The sequence below is a fragment of the Quercus lobata genome, chromosome 3 (assembly GCF_001633185.2).
Source record: "Quercus lobata isolate SW786 chromosome 3, ValleyOak3.0 Primary Assembly, whole genome shotgun sequence".
NCBI lineage: Eukaryota > Viridiplantae > Streptophyta > Magnoliopsida > Fagales > Fagaceae > Quercus > Quercus lobata.
In genome coordinates, this window is record NC_044906.1 from 34,783,859 (window position 1) to 34,800,450 (window position 16,592).

At 35.9% G+C, this 16,592-nt stretch overlaps 1 protein-coding gene across 3 annotated transcripts; it reads right to left on the reverse strand.

Moving 5' to 3' along the window:
• Positions 1-9,977: 9,977 nt before the first annotated feature.
• LOC115981808 (glucan endo-1,3-beta-glucosidase 3-like) lies at positions 9,978-16,244 on the reverse strand. 3 transcript variants are annotated; one of them, XM_031104170.1, is made up of 5 exons: positions 15,810-16,244; positions 14,103-14,160; positions 11,327-12,580; positions 10,826-10,853; positions 9,978-10,652 (listed from the first exon to the last, which is right to left on the reverse strand). In XM_031104170.1, the coding sequence occupies exons 3-5, from the start codon at positions 12,537-12,539 to the stop codon at positions 10,496-10,498; spliced, it is 1,398 nt and encodes a 465-aa protein (XP_030960030.1). In that variant the 5' UTR covers positions 12,540-12,580; positions 14,103-14,160; positions 15,810-16,244; the 3' UTR covers positions 9,978-10,495. The 3 variants fall into 3 exon arrangements, with proteins under 3 accessions (XP_030960030.1, XP_030960029.1, XP_030960028.1); XM_031104169.1 differs by having other exon boundaries at positions 14,100-14,160; XM_031104168.1 differs by lacking the exon at positions 14,103-14,160.
• Between the last annotated feature and the right edge of the window lie 348 nt (positions 16,245-16,592).

Here is a 16,592-nt window from a genome sequence, read left to right on the forward strand (position 1 = left end):
TATTATACTATGTGTAATTTGAACCACCATCATTTTACATGATGTTTGGCAAGAGTTGAGTGGTTTGAATAATAATGCTTCAAAAAATGTATTGTACCCACAACAATTGCCTCATCAAGGCCCGGTAGTACACACATCGACACCAGGTGTTATCTTATTCATTCTCTAAGAGAGAGTAGATGTGAAGGTTCGGATCAAATTCCAACCACAAGGCCTTCCATTAGTCTTTTCTCTCTCCTCTTTTTGTCTATTTTAGCATAAGATTCTACTTTTTCTAAATTACACAATCACTTTTAAAAAACACTCACATAAGATTATCTATTCTACATTCTATTTTAATTACATAATCATTTTTCATTCTTTTATATTATTATCTTCAGAGAGAGAGAATCTGATGAGAGCAAGACTTAAGAGAAAAAAAAATAATGAAATACAAAGTTACAATAACCATGTATATTTAATTTTTCTCTAGATAGATATCTCTTAGATTTAGAGTTTGTTCCAATAGCCAACCATAAGACATAAGTTCCAAGTCCACGTCAACAACGCCTAGAAAACACTCATTGGAAATTGGAGAGAGGGCCCATGAATGAGATCTTACTTTCCTTTAAAAATTAAATAAATAAATAAATAAGAAAAGCCTTGAGACGGAAGATTCTATCTGGAAATGGAAGTTGTCTCCCCCCAATTGGATTGCCACTTGAGTCTAGAGCTAATTGGTTCTCCTTGAAATGCGTTAGGGCACAACAATTAACATATCTATAATATATATATATATATATATATACATATATAGTGTGAGGATGAGAAGCCAAGGACAAGGATGAATGAGAGGAGATAAATGCCAGAAGAATACACCTCGGAAAGTAATGTCAACAAATCCTCAAGACAAATATGACAACTCAACCACAAGCCCAAGGAGACTAGAATACCCGAGGACCCCGAGGATACTAACACGTCCTCAGAAGGGCTGAATCCCAGCTACGAAAACCATCGGGCACAAACCAAGGAAAAGAAGGAAAGTTTGTCATCAAGCTAAAAAAGGAAGAGTGTAGATAATGCATCCATCACCTCTGCATTCAATGCTTTGTACTCATTTAGCTGACCGCATTAATGAAGGAATGACCCTTGAACAATGTCATCACAGCTCACAGTCTAGTAGAGAAACCTTATAGTAAGACCCTGATAAGACAAGTATCAAGGGAAATGAACCCTAGCCCTCCAAGTGGAAGGCCAAGATACAACTTGGATGACTATATAAGATAGAGAGATCCCAATGAAGAAGGGGATGAAAAGTTGAAGGAGAAAAGAAAGAAAGTAATACCATTGTAATCCAAGAACAAGTGTAAACCTACCTCGAACCATTCCCGAAAAACATAGCTTAATCAATCCAAGACTAGTATTATTCAATTTCCTCGTCTTAAGTAAATTCCAATCCTCGTCATAAGTGTATCGTAGTACTTTGCGAGGATCGGAATTTTCAAGAATGGCGTGCCAAAGATCGTGAAAATTATCAAAGAAAAGCAAAAAAAGGACTTGGTTTACACAATTATTTGGGATAATAACGGCCATTTATTGGTTTTATTGGCTATAATTTGGTGAAATTATTTAGAACTAAACCTTTTGCTCACGTAAAGATGGGTCTTATTATAGAATGATTTTTATTTATGTTATATCATTAAAATAAAACTTTGATTTTAAATAAAGGTTAATTATTGTTGTACACAACTAATTACATACAATTTTATACACGGCTTATGAAATCGTGTTTTCAAAACACGAATTTACCGTTATAACTAAAATCATGTTTTCAAAACTTGATTTTAACTTGTGTGTACTTACACAATGTGTGTGATAACCATTACACTTAATAAAATTGCTCATTAAGATTCAAAATTCTTATTTTGTCCCCTACATGTTTCATAATGGCATGTAACCAATTGAAAAAACCTTTTTTGACCCCAAACAACCAATAAGCATATCAATTGATCAAATTTTGACTTATTCCAAACAAGTAGCGCACATAAGTATTTTAATTGCAGCTGTCTAAAAGCAATAACAATCAAATAGTAAATGCACACAAATTTGGTAAGGAAGTGGAAAACCATTGAAGCACTTGTTCAAAGAAAAAATCATTGTGGATGATTTAAACACATTGAAAATCCACTTTAGAAGACATAATATTACAATAACCTATACTTGCAAAACTTTGGCAATCTTAGACTCTCTATGTAACCTCAGCAAATGGCTCGCTTGCCTTCCCACTGCAATGGCCCCAAAACTCTGGAATTCTTTTACATGCACTGTCTCCACAACTAACATCATTCGCAACAACCCTGAACTCTAATGCCTCAAGGAACTCTCTAGAGGATTCTACTAATAAACTCACCAGTAGAGGTCCAGGTTTTTCTATGTTCTAGATGAACAACATCTATGATGATGCACAAAAATCATTAGTGAGTTGATTGTCCACGAGTGCTCCAATGGGGTACCTAAGGAACAAGAAAACCAAGAACCAATAGAGAGCACAGGTGGGGTACCGACCAAAGGCCCTCTAAAGGTTAAATCAGTGAAAGAATAATCACCAAGAACTCAGTAGTGTGAGAGTTAGGGATTTTCTACATACCTTAGGCAAGAGGAGGTTAGGTGCTTATATAGTGGTGTAGGACTAACCGAGATCCCATGGATATCGGATTTTTCCTTGTATGGAGGATACGAAGTTTAATGTCCTGAGATTTCGGGGTTTCCTTCCCATATTAGGAGGATATGAGCATGTAGAAGGGTTTTTGAACGTGTTGTGCAAGTTATTGCCAAGTAGGGATTTATGAGTGGTGCGCACATAAAGGTTTGTGGGACCCATGGATCAATCGTCGAGGTTAGGGGCATCAGTTCGTCAAGCTTACATCTTTGTCCGTCGAGTTCATCTGCCTTCTATGCAAGGTTTCTCAATATTCGTCAATATGGTCCCACTTCCATCCATTGGCCTGGTCCCATGTTCATCCATCGGCTCAAGCTGATATTCTCGTTCATCGCCTACTCAAGTAGTTGCTAATAGCACCTTTAGAGACGTAGGTGGCTACATCGTCGGGGCCCATCCTTCAAAACCGACAGATCTTAGACTCTATGGGCCCACTGGAGGGAGGTACAGCCCTAAGGGCAACAAGTTTCAAAGACATATGGTCGGACAAAAATACCCTTATCAATTTATGGTATGTAAAACTCAAAAATAATCTCATGATTAAGGGCCGTGGAGAGGAACTTCCAAAGAGAAATTTGGAAAAATGCCTCACAAGGAGAAACATTTTAGGGAGAGAAATTTAGAACTATTTAGGCTTAAGAATGTTTGTTCTCAATGTAATCTTGATATGGTATTAGTAACCTCTCTTCTCTCAATTAGTGTCGCATTGTTGATTCTATATAGGGAAATCATTAGGCTATGTCGTCAAGCCCTCAAAGTCGAATTACTTTTTATTACAATTTCACTCAAGCAAACTTAGAAGGACAACATTGTTGTACCAATCTCAAATGGTCATTTCTCACTAATTTCAAATCAAAATTAGGTTAAATTGGTGTTCATTATAAATCAACGGATCTATACTTTCCAATGAAACAAGTTTCACTCAAAAAGACAATCTAGTATAAAAAGAAATGAGTAAAAGATCATCATCATACTTAAATAGATGATAACATCGTCATCTTTGAGCAGCATTTATACTTTCCAATGAAAAAAGTTTCAGTGAAAAAGTTTTTTTTTTTTTTTTTTTTTTTTTGGGTGCAAAATGATATTCTAGTGTAAAAGATATGAGTAAAAGATCAGCAATTCATCATACTTAAGCAGATGATAATCTCATCGTCTTTAAGCAGCTTCTAAACTTAACTCTAACACATTTCTATTTATACAACCTAAATTTAATGTGTTTTGAAACTAGGATTTTCCAACACATCTATGAACCCTAAGAACCCCCTTTTCATCAATTCTAAGACAAAACATCACAACACAACGACTAAATGAAATACAAAGTAACCCCATAAACCACAAATAAAACTTAGAACTACTTTCTATTACACAAGACCTAAAACCCATCTTCTTGTTAAAGGTTGTTAGTGGTGGGGCAAAAAAATGATTTCAGTGATACGTTCAAATTAGAATCAATAACAACTAACTATTTATGATTTGTTGTGAAAACGTTGTGGACACAGCACTTCTCACTAAAAAAAAATCCATATAAACAGACATTAAACTTTAAGTACAAAACAAACTCCTATAAAAATTAATTAATTAAAAATTTAATAATTAAAAAAAAAAAAAAAAAAACCAAACCTTTAAACACAATTCCAAACATACAAAACATTTCCAAACCCTTTTTCTATTAGGAAAATAGGGTTTAAACAAGAAGAAGAATAAAAAATATTGGTTTTGAGGAATGTTGAATCATTGCCATTAAAACAATAATTGTCCTTAATCAAAATAGAGTTTGTTATCAGGTTCCAAGCAAATTATCCCAATGATAAAATAGAAGTCTAAATTAATGTTATGAATACCGTTTCGGAACCCGTTTTGGTTTGTCTATTGGAATGAAATAATTCAGTACCAGCCTTTTTCGACATACCGTTTTAGACCGTTTCGGATTACCGCATATATATAAATATATAAAAAATATAATATAATTAATTTAATATATTTGCTTTTTTTTTTTTAATCTCAAATAAAGTAAGCATATGGTTATTAAAAAATCATTTGTTGCATTTTTTTTTTAATTATTGGAAAGGGATACATAAGCAAACTAAAAAGGCAATACAACAGAGAAGGGAAGAACATGAGCTACATCCAATACTATACACTATCTTCCTGGATGAGGTGTTGGACCATAGGCGAGGAGACCCCTCTCCAACATTGAGAAGCCTTATTCCTTTTGGCAAATTGTGCGAGCTTGTGTGCAACCCTGTTGTAGTCCCATTTCAAATAATTTAACTCCCAACTCTTGAAAACCTTAAGAAGACCAATGATTCCAAGATACAGGTGGCCAATTCCTCCATTAGTTTCACTAGCAGAAATACTGTGAACTACTAATAGAGCATCAGTTTCAATGATTATTTACGCTAACCCCATTTCCCGTGCAAGAAGGATGCCACATTCAACTGCTAGAGTTTTAGTTTCTAAAGCTGAAAACTAACCTGAAAGGTAATTTGCGTAGGCAGCAACTATCATTCCTTTGGAGTCTCTAATAATCACCCCCACACTTGAGTTCCTTCCATTTTCTGAGATAGCTCCGTCCACATTTATTTTAAAAACTCCAGCAGGAGGGGAACACCATCTACTACTTTCACAGGGCTTATCATGGCCTATAGATGAGGAGGATTCTTTGTAATCTTGAAGGTACCTTTTTGTAAAATTCTATATCTGATTGGGTAGTTGGCAGACTAACTCATGCACCACCTGGTTTCGATTATACCATATTGACCATACTGTGACAAAATAAGTCTCAAGATCCATAGCTATCCCTTGTACCAGAATTTCCAACGCTACATCAAAGATATCCCATTGACTTGATGGTATATCCATTGGACACTCCCGCCAGCAATTCCAAACTTTCTTGGCAATCTCACATCTCAACAAAGAGTGAGTAATTGATTCAGGTTCTTTTTCACAACATTGGCAAAGCTCACTTGTATTAATTCCCCTCTTTTCTAAGTTCTCAGCAATTGGCAATCCAATCAAGCATGCCCTCCATCCAAAAATTTTGATCTTTGTAGGGATTTTTAAGTGCCAAATTCTTTTCCATAGGGGAGCTCTACTATCCCCCAAAGAGCATTCCTCTTCATCCTCTCCTTTGCTTAAATTAAGGGCAATGTAATATGCGCTTTTCACTGTAAACTCCCCCTTTTTATTTCCAACCCAGATGATCTTATCTTCAGGCATGTTGTAATTAAGGGGAATGTTGAGGATTGTTGCTCCAAAAGGTAGAAACAATGTTCTAACTAAATCTGACTTCCACCTTCTTGTATCTTTATCAATGAGGTTAGAGACCATAAGGAAGCCATCAAAAGGCCGAGGTGGAGAGATTACTTTGTAAGTTGTGGGTGTAGGCATCCATTTATCCTCCCAAATGTGGATCAAATTCCCATTTCCAACCCGCCATCGGGTTCCTCTCCTTATCACTTCTAGCTCATTCCTAATACTTCACCACATGTATGAGGGGTTTGATCCAAGCTTTGCTTTGAGAACATCCCCATGGGGATAGTAGCGTGCTTTATAAATTCGAGCAACTAAGGAGTTCGGAATTGTTAACAGTCTCCATCCCTACTTTGCTAACATAGCCAAATTAAAGGCTTGAAGGTCTCTAAAGCCCATACCACCCCTAGTCTTTGATTTGCAAAGCTTCTTCCAACTGACCCATGCAATTTTTGACTCTTGTTGGCACTGCCCCCACTAGAATCTTTGCATCATCCCTTCCATTTTATCACAAAGACATTTTGATAGCTGAAAACAGCTCATGGTATAAGTCGGAATTGCTTGGGCAACCGCTTTAATGAGAATTTCCCTACCACCCATCGAGAGCATTTTTTCCTTCCATCCAGTCAACTTTTTCCATACTCTCTTTAATTTCTGCAAAAACTTCAGTTTTGGACTTACCAATAATAGTGGGAAGACCAAGGTATTTACTATGCCGAGAGTTCTCCATAGGTCCAAGTACATTCAGCACCTCATTCTTTAAAGCTTCAAGAGCATTACGGCTAAAAAAATACTGATAATTTATCAGTATTAACTTTCTGCCCAGCTTCATAGAGTTGGAGGATTTCAACAAGTTGATGGCATTCTTGGCTGCTAGCCTTGCAAAACAATGAACTATCGTTGACAAAAAATAGATGGGTGATCATTGGGCAGCCTCTACACATGCTTATTCCACTCAACCCCTGATTTTTAGCAGCATTGTTAATAAGAGGGAAAAGATCATCTGCACATAGCAAGAATAGTTACGAGGATAATGAATCACCTTGAAGGAGGCCCCTTGTTGCATTTTTGTAAATAAAGTCAACATGTTGAGTAATTAAAAACTAGGAACATTCTTGAAAGTTGAAATTTAACTTTTCCCATTTCCCAAACCCACCCACGTGAACCTCTCCATCTCTTTATCACCCACCCCATTTTCCTTTGTCTCACACACTTCTCAATGTTCTCATTCAAGAGTCTCAAAAGTCTGGAGCCTCAACACTTACCAGTGCTCTGTCTCTGTCTCTCCTCTATGTTCTGTTTTTCTGTTTCTTCTTATTCTCTCTCTGCTGTGTTTGTTCCTCATTATTTTTTTCATCTTGCGTTTTTTCTTCTCCGTTTTAAACAGAAACAAAGGCAGTGGATCAATATTTTTTTTTTTTTTGGGTAAGGCAGTGACCAGCGGGTCGGACATCAAATTCAGGGGAAAAAGGCCAAAGATTCATACCGGCCGAATCTTTAATCTCGGCCGGTATTTACCGAAACGCCCGGAATAGCCCGAAATTCCACCCGAGGTGGAACAGGGGTGGTCACTGTTCCAGTTTACTCACCAGTACGAGATATTAACAATGATCTAAACTGTACAGATAGCATCTTAATTAAGAATTCCGGCATTTCCTTGTATAATTTTTCTATAATAAAAAACTAAATATGATTTGTTCTTTTTTTAGGATAAGTTTGATAGCTATTTATAACAAGGAATGAGAATTTATAACAAGGAAATTATAGTTATTTATATAATAAGGAATGAGAATTTAAACCATAAACATCTATATTATAAGCCGTCGTCTATGTTATAAACACGGGTTGGGCTCCAATGCTCTTAACTTGAATATGATTATTTAAATGAAAAAATCAAAAGACGCCCATGAAAAAATAAAATTGAAATGTCACATTTGAAAAATCACAACTTTTGACACATTGTTAAAATTGTTACTAGGCATTAGAAGAAATCAACCTTCACTGAAGGCACACTTCTATGCATAATTCTGTAAAGTTTGAAGCATCAAATTGTTTCTTTCAACTCTTGAGCAAATTGCCTTTCGATTGAGCAAATTGCTGTTTTGCTAGAGGCAAGATGTTAAGCAAATCTGAAATACCTTAAACAAAAAAGTTTGCATGTCATTGCAAAATATCTTGCACGAGAGCGATCATATATGATATAACTGCCACTTCTCTCAAACGAACTTCTGATATAAATTTTGCTACTAAATATATTATAGTGAAATTTCAAAGAAGAATTCTAATTAGATTCTAATTGCATCCCAAAATATCTTTAATTAGATGCAAGTGTTTTCAGAATTTAAATGGACTTCAAGTTTGAGCCAAGTGTCAAAATATCTTTAATTTCGTAGTAGTTATCTTTAATTGTAGATACATGAATCTAAATTTAAAAAATAAAAAATAAAAAAGATTAAATTAAGATATATTATATGTAGCACTTTGAATGTGTAATAACCTATTTAAAATATTTTGAATCCACCTAAAACTACTTTTAACACGTTCTATTTTAATCATATTTGAAACCAATTCCAATCAATTTAAAACTAATCCAGATTTTCTTACCCCCAAAAAAAAAATATATATATATATTATTTCAAATATAAATTTTAATAAAAATATTTTCCATATCCTAAAAAATAAATTGGTTATTTGTATCTCATTTAAAAAATGTAAACAAAAATTAAGTTAAGAAGTAACAAAAATATTTTCTTTTCTATTTTTCTCTAAAATAAAAACAATTTGTTACCTTCACATCATATAATTGCAAGGCTTTTTAAAGAGTTAACAATAATATAAGAGAAATTCACAATATTTTCACAACATTTTCATAACAAAGTCTAAGTACCAAGTTGTTATTAATGGTTAGTGGTGGGTATAAATGTAATTTCAATGATACTCAAACTAGAAAAAATAACAACTTACCACTTTGAGTCCGTTTGATTGGGAGGATGAAAAAGTGAGAAGATAAAAAATAAAGGGAGGATGGAAAAATAAAAGGATAGAAAAGTTTTTAGTTTTCCTCATTTGTATTTGGTTGAGAGGGTAGAAAAGTGGAAGGATGAAAAAGTTTTTGGTTTGGTTGAAAATAAGGTTTGTATAAATTTACCATCATTTCTATCTTAAATAAAACAAAAAGTAATACATTATACTTTTTTTTTTTAAATTGTGTATAAATGAAAGTGGACATTTCAAAAAATAACATAAAAAATCTTCCAAAAGTGTTTTCTTAAAAAAAAAATTAAAAGTTAAGAAAAAAAAAAACAAAACAAAACAAGAAACGTTAATTAGAGATGGGGTAGTTTTGTCCAAATATTTTTCCTACTTTTCACTCCAATTTGAAGAGATTGTATTTTGAAAGGGGAGGAGAGAAAACTTGTGAACCCCACCACTTTTCTCTCCCCCTTCCCCTCTCAACCAAACAGTGAAAAAAGTCATTTTCTACCTATGGGAGGGTTTCTTGTCTCGGCCCCCAATTAGCAGGTATTGTTCGCTTTGACTTTGTTGCCTCATGAATTTGCTCAATCCCACATCGGGGAGAGACGCCTTCCCCCTGCCTTATAAGCCTTTGGCCAAAGAAAGGGTGTATCCATTTTCCCCCCTACCCTATTTTCCATCCTCCCTGTTTTCACCCCAATCAAACATACCCTTAGGATTTATTAACTACAAAACTCTATCTAGGTAAGTAGAAGATTAATATGCACTTCATTTTGTTTATTTTTATAAATACCCATAAGAATGCATTGAATGTTGAGAAGACCTCTAATTTAGTAGGAAATATAAAAATCTCAAAAACACTTGCAAGTTTGGATCCAATTATGTTAACTCCACCTTCTCATTAGTATCCAGGGTAAGATTTCACTCCTACGTATAAATTTAACCCATGCTAATATATAAAATTAAAAATTTAAAAAAAAAAATTATAGTGCTGGCAAGAAAAGAGTTGAAAGAGATAGTGAAAAGGAAGAAAAGCAGATACCCATAGTTCAGATGAACGCACTCTTTATTATTATGCTAACTAGGGACAGCCGGGTGTTTACAAATTAGGCAATCCATGATTGGAATTTGGGTCAACCATAGGGCCCATCCAGAATCTTTTGCATTGAAAGGCACTACAGAATCGAAATGTAAGTTACAGCAACATTGTTGAGAAGCGAACAACTTCCCAACATATTGGGGGACCAAATGAAGATCATCATGAACCACAATTTAAGATGGGTCAGGTCCCCAGATCACCCTTCAAAGAATACGTTAGTGGAAACCAAATTTTTGCCTCAACAAGATTAGTTACACGAAATCCCCTTCCGGTTTGTTTGTACAGAATCCAATAGATAAATCACTATCAACTAACTACTTGCCGGATATATATATGACCCTTCTAATCCTCTTCCAGAGGAACAAAACTGGGTATGCTGCAAGTTTTTTCAACAGATGCAGAATCGCATATATCTTTGAACAATTCCAACATTTGTCGAAAGAGTTGCAAACAAATGCATGAAGTTTTCACAATAAAACTGCACTCAAAACTAAAATGCCTACAATCACAGAGCTCGTGAAAGAACCATCACCATGGAAATATTGTGATAGGCAGCCAGAAGTAGTAGAATTGGAAGATGGGGCCAGTGATGTGCCATTTACGATCGTGCCATTTTTTCCAACACTACATTCACAAAACAAACATAAAAGTTCAGTGCCATAATATGTAACTTATTTCAAAACTTTTAAGATGTCAAGAGGTATAAATGGATGTTCATTGGACAAAATAAAGATTTTGAGCAATTAACAAAGAGGTAAGTAGCACAGAACCATATAATTCAAAGTTTCAGTTCATACCTTCCGGGAACTATACAAGTACCATGACCTGCAAGAATCGGCAAAAAACAAACATTAGTACTATTAAGGTGCAATTATAAAAACAAATAAAAATTAAAAAGCGTTTTCTTTGATTTATAGCAACTCATTAAAACAATGGTTTTGTCAGAACAGTCTAAGGATCAAGTTACAAAAATCTTTGCCAGTTGCTTGTGCCTTTCATTTTGTGAAAAATCCAAAAACACACCTTAAACACCAAGTTAAACTATATGTTCTTTCTTGAAAATTGGGTTGGGGGGGGGGGGGGGGGGGGGGGGGTGTGGTGGGTGGTGATTGGGGGAGGGGAGGAGATACATGCATGGCACTTTGACTGTTTAGTTTTTTCCCCCTGTTTTGGAGGCATGGCTTTCATTCTTGATGCACGCACTCTACTATCAAGGTTATTAACTTGAGCTCACATATTAACCCATCTCTACAACAAAAGACAAAATACAACACTTTAACCAAGTCAGAATTCCATACTTGGATCTGTTGTAGTGATGGTCGCCACCCCCTTAAAATCACAGGTCCCAGAAGATTTAGCCATCTGCTGAAAATATGCATTGAATGCATATGTTGCATGTGTCACAACATTATTAGGTTCATAACATGGTTGCCCCTGCAACAATGGTGAGCAATCCACCTTCCCTGGCCCACAAGCCCAATCCAGTGCTGCCTGTAGCATTTTTGGATCAGCGCCATCCTTTGCAACACAGAAGGTTTGGTTTGTGGTGTCATTGGCCAAAACAGTCCCCGCACCAGTCAAATGTAAGATATAAACTGGCATACCATTAGCATTGAAAAGTCCCCAGTTCTTTTCAGAGACTGAACCAGGTCTCAAATCCTCATTGTAAAGCTCATAGATATAAGTACTAACTGCAATCCCAGGATGCTTAGGAGTCCCTGTGTTGTTAAGCACATGCCTGATCAAGTTACTGTTGTAAGTGTTGGCATTTTCAACGGTTGCATCTGGCTCAGCTGAGCCACCCTTGGATGGCCAACCTGACTCAGTAACTACTATGGGGACATTGGTGAAATTTAGATAGGACATTGCAAAATAAGTTGCATCAACAAGAGCATCAAAGACATTAGTGTAATGAAGGAGCGTGTTAGCATCCACAGCTTCCTTGTTCGGAGGAAGGGGGCGGAACAATGCATAGTCCAATGGGATCACTCCATTGGATTGCATGTAATCATAATATGGGTACACGTTAATCATAAGGTATGATCCTGTAGATTGCAAAAATTTGAGCAAGGGAACCATGACTGGATCCCATGAGCGGTTAAAGAAGGCTTGGGAAGGTGGGAACGAGTCAAGGATAACGGAAGAAGAGTGCGGAGTGGAGACTTTGATTTGGCGATCTAGATTAGAGGCAACAAGGGCAGAGTGGATGAACTTTAACGCTGAGACTAGGACTGGAGCAGCATTTGGGAGGGTCGTTAGGACTTCAGATCCAACAGCTATTGCTGTAATGTTGGTAGCAGGGACATGAGCTAGAACATTACGAGTAACCCAGTTGGCTGCAGTGGCATTGGACTGACCAATCCCAAGGAGCTGGTCATTGGGAACAGCAACAGTCACCTGGATGCCTGTTTTGGCAAGGGCAAGGAGCATGGCTTGGTCAGCATCATAGAGCCTGACATGTCGAATATTCTGCGCTTTAAGAAGGGCCACTACCTGAGTTGGGCTTGGCATGTTAGAGAGGTCTGTACCAAGATTTACTCCAATGAAGGCATCTGCAAAAGGAAAAACAAGGTTGAAGGCTTAGACATATACCTTCTCCATGGGAAACAGATTATGTTCCATATTCAATAAAGCACAACACTTAAATACAATCCTTTGTGCAACAAAGCCATAGTTTAATGTGGACAAACAATCAAACATGTATGCATTATTGAGACGAGTAAAAAGAATCTAATCATTCAGAAGACTTTCAATATCATCAATTGGCCTTCTTATAATATCGACTTGATCAAATGATCATCACCCATTCACATACTTTATGATCAATCACAAGAAGTAGATTTTAAGCTCTAAGTTTCAAGGATAAAGTTAATTATATTCCAACAGAAGATTCTCGATATCATCCTATAATCCTAACAAACTGGCTATTAAAAAAAAAAAAAAGACTGCAATAACACTAGTTACCGTGTGATAGTTTAAGCTACATGAGGTACAAAGAGGTAAACCCAAATGATCATCTACCATTCACATAGTTTCTGAATAATCAACAAGAATATTTACGGTGTTAAGTCTCACCAGTAAAGCTGATGATATAGCCAACCACAAATACATGATTGATCAAACGTAAACAGAATATATAAACTCAGATATTACCAAACATCCATCTACTCTAAGTGGGTCTAGTTTAACACCTGGGTAAGACCCAATCCAATCAGACCAATTCCAGTTAAGAATCATCATAAAGCAATGAGCAAAATTTGTCACTCCAATACTTAGTTGGAAGGGATATGTTATGATCAGCCCCTAGATTATGGGCCTCATTGTCCCTCCGAAGTCAGATACAAAGCTTGAGGACTAATTTGATCTTAGATATCGCAACACTTACTGGAACTAAAGTTAACAGTCATTAAATTATAGAAATACACAGGACACAAGAGGCATTATAAAATTCTGAGATCATTGTATGTCTGCTACTGGAAAAATCTGATGGATGACAATAATTTACTAATCTTGCTATTGAGATCGGGATTTTTATGTTTTCCTCTTCTGTTCAAGACATAAAAAATTATACAATCAAACAGCTAGGATGGGCTTCCAAACGAGTGACAACTAGAAAGAGAATGAGCAGCCAACAAAATTAAGGATGCTAAATATCTGGGCCATACTTGGGTTGGTATATATACATACATATATATAACACTAGAATGCCATCATCAGAAATCACAGTTTTGGCCATCTGTAGCACATTCATACATCAAAATAGTGGAGCTTTGCTTACCTCTGATTGTTAATCAAAGAAAACAGAAAGTATCCTAGTGTTTAGATGCTTCTAGAAAATAACAAACATTAACTAAGAGCACAAATTGCATGGTCCCACACATGAAAAATTCAAATTTATAATCCCATAACTTTTTTCTTTTTTTGAGAAAAACACACACACAAGGGAGAGGGAATGGAGTTGTAATCCCATAACTTAAAATGTATATAAACGATTTAAGACATCTAGACCAAGCTTAAGAAACCACACAATTTCCTAGGCGGAAAGTTATGCGGTGCTCAGTTGCTGCTCACCACCTTAACACCTGGCATTCATTCATGACAGACTTCAAGGTCATTCACAGCTTGTTCCTTCCTAATACATCAATAATATTTTGGCAAAAAAGATCCAATGTATACGTTAGAACAGATTCATAAATGCATATCAATAAATTTTTGGCAAGAAGGTACAAATTATTAAATGTTGGCTGGCTTGGTCGGTGAGCATCACATAAGATTTGTAGCATTGCTTCCAACAAATTATCATATAAGGAGGCCTGCCACACCAAAAATTACGTGGCACTTTGTACATAAATCCAAGAAATAAAATTTTAACCATTAAATAGAATCCTGGAACACTTTTTTTTTTCTAACTGAAGATACTGCATTTTTTTTTTTTTTTGAGTGTGAGGTTGTGGCCTAATGGAAGTGTTTGATTAAATGAATTAATTCATCATTTCCTAAGCTTTTGGGACAATCAATCATCTATCTTGGTATCAGAGCATGAGGTTTTGGGTTCAAACCTTGTCTCCATCTTGCCTCCTATAAATATATACATACATTCCCACATGTTGGAGCCCACTTAATAAGAGCAATTCAGGTGAAGGGAGAGTTGTTAGATAAAATGATTCTTGTGAGACAATTTGGTCATTTATCAGGGAGAAGGAAGGGGAGATTCGAACTAATGACCTTTGCTTCATGAACTGTGGTCCCCAGCCATAATTTCCTAAGATACAACTCCCTAAAAAGTACAATAAAGAAAAGATAACTAAGACCATACCATTACAATCACCCCACCTGGTTCTATAAAATAGTTTATAACTTTGTACTCTAAAATGCCCTAAGATTTAGATCTGTGTCATTTAGATATAGCCAATTCCATATTCAGAATGGTTGAGGAAGGTGTGGGCTTATGCACATAATACAGTGGACCAACCGTCCAGTATATTAGATTCCAGAATCAAAATGACAATACTACCCTTTTTTGGAATTAGAACTACATGGAATTCATACACCCCACCGAATATGGTTTGGTCCCACATTTTCTTTGGAAATGTAGTATAAGGTGCTAAAGCGCTGACAAGTGAGCTGGGAAGCAATAATGTATAGCCCATTAAAGAGCCTTAAGGACAGATCAGAGATTTTAAAATAAAAGGGAAAGATTTGCTACAGAAGCTTCCTGCTTTGGCCAGTTGAAAGAAAGATAACCACCAAGACCAGTCTACTTCTCTCTCTCTCTCTCTCTCTCTCTCCAACAAACTGTTTGTTCAAATCACTCAATAGTTATCCAATACATTATACAATTATAGAGGAAAATATGAAAAGGGGCATTTCACATAACTGAGTTTGAATCAATGGGACACATAAAAAGAACTACTACTTCACCCAGTTTAAAAATGAAGGAAAAGAAATTGCTCAGTTTCAACAAAAGTTATATGATACCCATAAATAGAGGCAAACCCACATAGAAAACACATCAAGCATACATATGATGCAACTTGAAGAGGGAAGGAAGAAAAGAAAAGGTTATTAGCAGATAGTACATCAAAAATGGCATAAGGGAATGAGACCCATTAGTTTTAAATCATAAAATGCTAAACATTTATAGAATAATAAAGCAAGATAAGCCATAAGTGAGCACACAAAAGCTCAGTTTCAGCAAAGAAAATGGATAGCCAGAAGTTATAATACAAACAAAAAGACAAAGGAAACAATGAGAGCAAAAATAGAAAGAAAGAAGCCCACCTTCATCGGCAGAAACCACAGAGACTGCTAGTAGGAAGAAAAGCAACAGCATAGCCATTGAATCCCAGTATGAAATCCTTAATCTTCCAAAACAACAACACAAACCCACTTAGACCAATCTCAAAGAAAGCAAGAAAAAGGGATATCTGAACCAACCCAAAAGAAATAACCAAAAAATAAATAAAAAATTTGGAAAGAGAGAGAGAGAGAGAGAGAGAAAAGGGAGCTCCTTTTGAGGTGTGAGTAAAAGTTGAAGAACTATATATAAGCAGAAGGGTTTTTGAGCTCCCTTTTAGTTTAAGTTTCGTTTAGTTTAGTTGGGAGCTGTTGGGTTTTTTAAGGTGGGAAAGAAAAAGAAGTTTATTTTGACTAAAATCGAACGGCTGAGAGTGACATGAGGGTGCATGGTGAGCAGTGAGGAGTAGCACAGAATAGAAGAAGTTGGGGCGTGGGGTTTCACTTCAGGGCTTTTAAAGTTTAAACTATGTTTTAGGCTTTGTATGTGAATCCAATGCGTGTCAGAGGGTCACGATCCACGAGGAAGCCAGTGTATGACGTGGAATTGTAGCTGGATTCAACGGTTACATTCCGGACACAGACATATTTTATTGTTTGTTTTTTTTTTTTGTATTCTACACAACTAAGACAAGGGTAGCCCCACGAGGGGCAGGGAAAGAGTTGTTTGCATGCCGGGAGTTTAGAAGAGAAGATCTGGGACCATAATTTTCTTTTTCTTTTTCTTTTCTCTTTTTTTTTTTTGAGCAAAAAATGGTTAGATAAGTT

What these genes read in the sequence shown, in the direction of transcription:
- LOC115981808 (XM_031104168.1), bottom strand. Translation starts at nt 15,867, where the DNA reads ATGGCTATGCTGTTGCTTTTCTTCCTACTAGCAGTCTCTGTGGTTTCT. An exon ending in CATCACTACAACAGATCCAA is followed by an intron (nt 10,854 to 11,326) that starts GTATGGAATTCT and finishes CGATTCTTGCAG; the next exon opens with GTCATGGTACTTGTATAGTT. An exon ending in ACTTGTATAGTTCCCGGAAG is followed by an intron (nt 10,653 to 10,825) that starts GTATGAACTGAA and finishes TTGTGAATGTAG; the next exon opens with TGTTGGAAAAAATGGCACGA.